The 6706-nt window shown below is 58.5% G+C and overlaps 1 protein-coding gene across 2 annotated transcripts in view; it reads right to left on the bottom strand.

The window, feature by feature from the left end:
* LOC144960539 (uncharacterized) overlaps positions 1–6706 on the bottom strand; it is a 63836-nt gene that overhangs the window by 50869 nt on the left and 6261 nt on the right. For both annotated transcript variants that reach the window (XM_078893731.1, XM_078893732.1), the window contains 3 exons: positions 6405–6706; positions 5130–5286; positions 3599–3664 (listed from right to left, as the gene is read on the bottom strand). The exon at positions 6405–6706 is cut by the window's right edge and continues 314 nt beyond it. In XM_078893731.1, the coding sequence (XP_078749857.1) occupies positions 3599–3664; positions 5130–5286; positions 6405–6459 (278 nt within the window). In that variant the 5' untranslated portion in view covers positions 6460–6706. The remainder of the gene's footprint in view (positions 1–3598; positions 3665–5129; positions 5287–6404) is intronic.

Genomic DNA, 6706 nt, shown 5'->3' with positions numbered 1-6706 from the left:
CCTCTCCCCCCCCCCCCCCTCCTCCCCTCCTCCTCCCTCCTCCCCCTCACCTCCCCCCCCCTCCCCCTCCCCCTCACCACCCCCCCTCCCACCCCCCACCCCTCCCCTCCTCCTCCTCCTCCCACCCCCCTTTCCCCCCCACCCCTCCCCTCCTCCCCCCTCTCCTCCCCCCCCACCCCCACCCCCCCCTCCTCCCTCCTCCCCTCCCTCCTCCTCCTCCTCCCCCCTCCCCCCCCCCCCCCCCCCCCCTCCCCCACCTCCTCCCCCCCCCTCTCCTCCCCCTCCTCCCCCCCCCCCCCCTCCTCCCCCCCTCTCCTCCTCTTCACCCCCCCCCCCCCCCCCCCTCCTCCTCCCCCCCCTCCTCCTCCTCCTCCTAACCTCCCCCCCCCTCACCTCCCCCCCCCCTCCTCCTCTCCTCTCCTTCCCCCCTCTCCCACACCACCACCCCCCCCTCCCCTCCTCCATCCCCTCTCCTCCCCCCTTCCACCTCCCCCCCCCTCCCCCTCCCCCCCCCCTCCCCCCCCCCTCCCCCCCCCCCCTCCCCCTCCCCTCTCCCCCCCCCCACCTCCCTCCTCCCACCCCCCCCTCCCTCCCCCCCCCCTCCTCTCCCCCTCCCCCCCCCCCCCCCCCTCTCCCCTCCCCTCCTCCCTCCCTCTCTCCCCACCCCACCACCCCTCCTCCCCCCTCCTCCCTCCCCTCCCCCCTCCACCCCCCACCCCCCCCACCTCCCCCCCCCCCTCCCCCCCCCCTCCCCCCCTCCCCCTCCCCTCCCCCCCCCCCCTCCCCCCCCCTCCCCCCCCCCACCCCCCCCTCCTCCACCCCCCCTCCCCCCTCCCCCATCACCCCTCCTCCCCCCCCCCCTCCTCCTCCCCCTCCTCCCCTCCCCTCCCCCTCCCCCCACCCCTCCCCCCCTCCCCCCTCCTCCTCCCACCCACTCCACCCCCCCCTCCCCCCTCCCTCCTCCCCCCCCCACCCCCCCTCCCCCCTCTCCTCCCCCCCCCCCCCTCCCCCCCCCCTCCCCCCCCCTCTCCTCCCCCCCCCTCCCCCCCCCACCCCCCCCCCCTCCCCTATCCTCTCCTCCCCACACCACCCCACCCCCCCCCCCCCCCCCCTCCTCCCCTCCTCCCTCCCCTCCCCCCTCCTCCCCCCCCTCCCCCACCACCACCCCCCCTCCCCCCCCCCCCCCCTCCTCCCTCCCCCTCCTCCCCCCCCCCCTCCTCTCCCCACCACCCCCCCCTCCCCCCCTCCTCTCCTCCCTCCCCCCCCTCCTCCCCTCCTCCCCTCCTTCCCTCCCCCCCCCCCCCCCACCCCCCCCTCCTCCTCCCCCTCCTCCCCACCCCCCTCCCTCCCCCCTCCCCCCCCCCCCCCCCACCACCCCCCCCCCTCCCCCCCCTCCTCCTCCCCCCCCCCCTCCTCCTCCACCCCTCCTCCTCCTCCACCTCCTCCCCCCCTCCTCCCCCCACCCCCTCCCCCCTCCCCTCCTCCCCTCACTCACACCCCCCCCCACCCCCCCCTCCCCCCCCTCCTCCCTTCTCCTCCATCCCTCCTCCTCCTCCTCCTCCCTCCTCCCCATCCACTCCTCTCCCCCCCACCACCACCACCTCCTCCTCCTCCTCCTCCCCCTCCCCTCCTCCTCCTCCTCCCCTCCTCTCCCTCTCCTCCTAACCACTCCCCTCTACTCCTCCCCACCCCACCTCACCACCACCCCCCTCCTCCCTCCTCCTCCTCCTCCCCCTCCTCCTAACACTCCCTCTCCTCACACCCCCCTCCTCCCCTCCCCTCTCTCCTCCTCCTCCTCCCCTTCCATCCCACCTCCTCCTATACTCCACACCCCCACCCCCACCACCACCTCCACCCCTCCTCCTCCTCCTCCTCCCCTCCTCTCTCCTCCTCCCCCTCCTCCTCCCCTCCACCTCCACCTCCTCCTCCTCCCCTCCTCCTCCTCCACCACCTCCTCCCCTCCTCCCTCCTCCTCCTCTCCTCCTACCCTCCCTCACCTCCTCCCACCCCCCCCTCCCCTCCTCCTCCTCCCTCCCCCCTACCCACCCCCTCCTCCCCTCCTCCTCTCTCCCCCCTCCCCTCCCCCTCCAATCCCCCCCCCCTCCCCCCCACCCCCCCTCCTCCTCCTCCCCTCCTCCCCTCCCCTCCTCCCTATCCCTCCCCCTCCTCCTCCCCCCACCTCCCCTCCTCCCCTCCTCCTCCACCCCTCCTCCCTCCTCCTCCTCCTCCCTCCTCCTCTCACCCACCCCACCACCCCCTCCTCCTCCTCCCTTCCCTCCTCCTCCTTCCTCCCCCTCCACCTCCTCCCACCCCACTCCTCCTCCCCTCCTCCTCCCCCCTCCTCCTCCCCTCCTCCCCTCCCTCCTCCCTCCTCCTCCTCCTCACCACTCCCCCCTCCCCCCCCCCACCACCTCCTCCTCCTCCTCCTCCCCCTCCTCCTCCTCCCCACCATCCCCCCCCCCACCTCCCCTCCTCCTACCACCTCCTACCTCCTCCTCCTCCTCCTCCCACTCCTCTCCTCCCCCCCTCCTCCTCCTCCCTCCTACCTCCCCTCTTCCACTATCCACCCACCACCCCCCTCCTCCTCCTCCCCTCCCCTCCCCCTCCCTCCTCCTCCCCCCCCCCCTCCCCTCCCCTCCTCCTCCCCTCTCTCCTCCCCCCCTCCTCCTCCCCCCTCCCTCCTCCCCTCCTCTCCTCCATCCCCCCCTCCTCCTCCTCCTCCCCACCCCCTCCTCCTCCTCTCCTCCTACTCCACTTCCCTCACTCCCACCACCCCACCACCCTCCTCCCTCCTCCTCCTCCCCCTCCTTCCTCCTCCTCCCCTCCTATCCACTCCCCCCTCCCCTCCTCCACCACCTCCCTACCTCTACCCCTCCCATCTCCCTCCTCCTCCTCCTCTTCTCCCCCTCCTCCTCCTCCCTTCCTCCCCCTCCTTCCACTCCCTCCTCCTCCCCACCCTCCCCCCTCCCCCCTCCCCTCCTCTCCTCCTCCCCTCCCCTCCCCCCTCCTCTCCCCCCTTCCTCCCACACCACCCACACCACCCCCACCTCCCTCCTCCTCCTCCTCCTCCTCTCCTCCATCACTCCCTCTTCCCCCCACACCCACCTCCCCTCCTCCTCCTCCTCCTATCCCTCTCCCTCCACACACCACCCCCCCCCACACCTCCCCACCTCCTCCCCTCCTCCCCTCTCCTCCTCCTCCTCCCCCCCTCCTCCCTCCTCCTCCTCCTCCCCCCTCCCCTCCCCTCCTCCTCCTCCTCCTCCTCCTCCTCCTCCTCCTCCACCACCTCCTCCTCCTCCTAATCCACTCCCCCTATCTCCACACCACCACCACCACCTCCTCCTCCTCCTCCTCCTCCTCCTCCTCCTCCTCCTCCTCCTCCTCCTAATCCACTCCCTCTATCTCCACACCACCACCACCTCCTCTTCCTCCTTCTCTTCCTCATCCTCCTCCTAATCCACTACCTTATCTCGCCCACCACAACCTCCTCCTCCTCTCCCCTCCACCCTCCTTCTCGTCCTCTTTTGGTTTCACCACTTCATCGCATATTCTTCATTCTGAGCTTCCATCTCACCAATTAATTCTGGTTGATACTCACTGATATTTCTTGGTGTTTTTAAACACGTCAAAGTCCGAATCGGCCATGGAGACTGTTGAGGGCCATCTGGAAATTGGAGTCATATAATAAGGAGATACTCAATGGAAAGCAAAAGTTGTGACATCACGCATTCAAAACTCATTTGAAGTGTGTAAAAATAATGTTAGGCTTTTTTATAGCGCTATATCCACTAAAAATTCTCAAAGCGCTTTAAAGGGGGTCCCTGGCCAACAGCAACACTTAACATTTTTAGGACGAGACATGACGCCTGTTAGGCGATAGTACATTTTGTTTGGGATAGAGACAACGTTGTTAACGTCAGGTACTCATTTTAACCCTTATATATGGTCTAGTGGTATGACAATCGCTTTCGGATCGGAAGATCCTGGATACGAGCCTCGCTCGTCGCACTGTTGAGTCCTTGGAAAGGACTCATTACTTACATTATCTCTCCGTGCTCGGGTGTAAAATGAGTACCTTGCCATGAACAGCGTTTTCTAAGTCGAATAACAATTGTAATATCGCCTAAGAGACATCATGTCGTGTCATGCCATGTCATACATGTAACGTGTTGCTGTTGGCCAGAGACCCTTCGTAAAGCGCTTTGAGCACGTTAAGTGGATATAGCGCTGTATAAAAGCTCAAGCCCAAGAGACATAAGATACGAATCCCTTTATTTATCCCACAGGAAACAATTGTCTCTAGGGTCTTATCCAAGGAAACAATGGAATAAACAGGCGTCAGCCACAGTGCAGTGCAGCGCCGTAATTTGAGATTGGGCGAGGTGACCTGCTCAAGGCCACACAGCGAAGCGGGTATTTGAACTTTGTACTGTACCTACATGTTTGGTAGGAAGCAGAGACCGTATCCCATTTATAAATAGGGAGCAGGTATTTGTGGAAGATATAAATCTGAACAAGTTTGTATGAAAGCAAGAAAGAAAAACACAAGAAAAAAAATTATCCCCAAAAAATAAGTCCACTTGGACTGGGGATCGAACCTCAGACCTTCTTATTACAGGTCAGACGTGCTACCAATTAGTTGAGACAATTTCAATAACTAACAGGCTATAAATAATTTTTTGGGATGTTTTTTTTTTCCTCTCTAGATCGATCCAAGTGCAGTCAAGTTTGTTGGGGTTTTTTCTGACGCCCCCCCCCCCCGCTCCTCCTAACCCCCCTTCCCCCTGTCTACCAAGAAGTGATCTGCTAGATCTGTCGGAAAGTACTTTGCGACAGACTAGCGTCCTATCCAAAGTTTAGCAAGCAATTGCTATTGTCCGTTTCACGCTATATAAAAACCCGGTTAAAGTGTGACTATAATATATATCTCTAACATCAAAATCACAACCCCCCCCCCCCCCCACTCTTATTTTACGCCCCAACCCCCCACCTCGCCCCAACCCCCCATCTCGTCCCGACCCCCCCCCCCCTCCCCCTTCTCCTCTCCCCCCCCCCCCCCCCCCCCCCCCCCCTTTATCCATCTTTAAGGCTGTTGGTTACAAAAATTCTGAGCGACACGAGTAACCTACCTTCTGCTTCTTCTCCCCTTCCTCACGTGCTGTCCTCGACACGCTACCGCCCCGACCACTGCTATGAAACACATTGCGAACAAAAGAGCAGCTCCCAGGCCTACACCGAGCACGAGTTTTTCTTCGGGGATTCGAAATCCATTGGGATAAACATCGTCTGTGGGAGGCAAAAGAAAAATCCAAACAAAACTCCAAACAAAATCAAACATGCAAACAAACAACAACAACAAAAAGCAAACAAATCAACGATGATGATGATGGTGATGATGGTGATGATGATGATGATGATGATGATGATGATGATGATGATGATGATGATGATGATGATGATGAGATGATGATGATGATGTGATGATGATGAGTGATAGGATGATGATGTGATGTGATGATGATGATGATGGATGATGTGATGATGATGATGATGATGTGATGGTGATGATGATGATGATGGATGATGATGATGATGATGTATGATGATGATGATGAGATGATGATGATGATGATGATGATGATGAGTGATGATGATGATGATGGTGATGATGATGATGATGATGAATGATGATGATGAGATGAGTGATGATGATGATGATGATGATGATGATGATGATGATGATGATGATGATGATGATGATGATGATGATGATGATGATGATGATGATGATGATGATGATGATGATGATGATGATGATGTGATGATGATGATGATGATGATGATGATGATGATGATGATGATGATGATGATGATGATGATGATGATGATGATGATGATGATGATGTGATGATAGATGATGATGATGATGATGATGATGTGGATGATGATGATGATGATGAGTGATGATTGATGATGATGATGTGATGATGATGAGATGATGATGATGATGATGATGATGATGATGATGATGATGGATGATGATGGATGATGATGTGATGATGATGATGATGATGATGATGATGATGATGATGATGATGAGATGATGATGATGATAAATGATGATGATGATGATGATGATGGATGATGATGAGGGTGATGATGATGATGATGATGATGATGATGATGATGATGATGATGATGATGATGATGATGATGATGATGATGGTGATGATGATGAAGATGATGATGATGATGATGGATGATGATGGATGATGATGATGACGCTGATGATGATGATGATGATTGTGATGATGATGATGATGATGATGATGATGATGATGATGATGATGATGATGATGATGATGATGATGATGATGATGACCTAGCGTATTCACTATACTCACAAGTAACAGTTGTATTGGTCTTCGTTGTGTTGAGGAGTTCATGAACGGGAGGCATATTAAATGATGGTGTTGAGATGTTGATGATGATGGTAACGACCTCGACGACAACCACGATGATGGTGATGGATAGGAGGAGAACGATGACGACGTCGGTGATAATGAAGACGACAACGATGACATATAATGAAATCCAAAGACTCGAGGAATGGTTGATGATTTATCCACGAATCAAGATATAAAGAGAACGAAAATCACGTCACTCAGCTCTATGTTATTGTTTTTTGCCATCCATGTTTATGAAT

This window comes from Berghia stephanieae, chromosome 15 (genome assembly GCF_034508935.2).
Source record: "Berghia stephanieae isolate SIO BIC M18660-M18661 chromosome 15, UCSD_Bste_1.3, whole genome shotgun sequence".
NCBI lineage: Eukaryota > Metazoa > Mollusca > Gastropoda > Nudibranchia > Aeolidiidae > Berghia > Berghia stephanieae.
The sequence above is the reverse complement of the archived record's forward strand: the minus strand, read 5'-3'. Positions and strand labels throughout refer to the sequence as shown.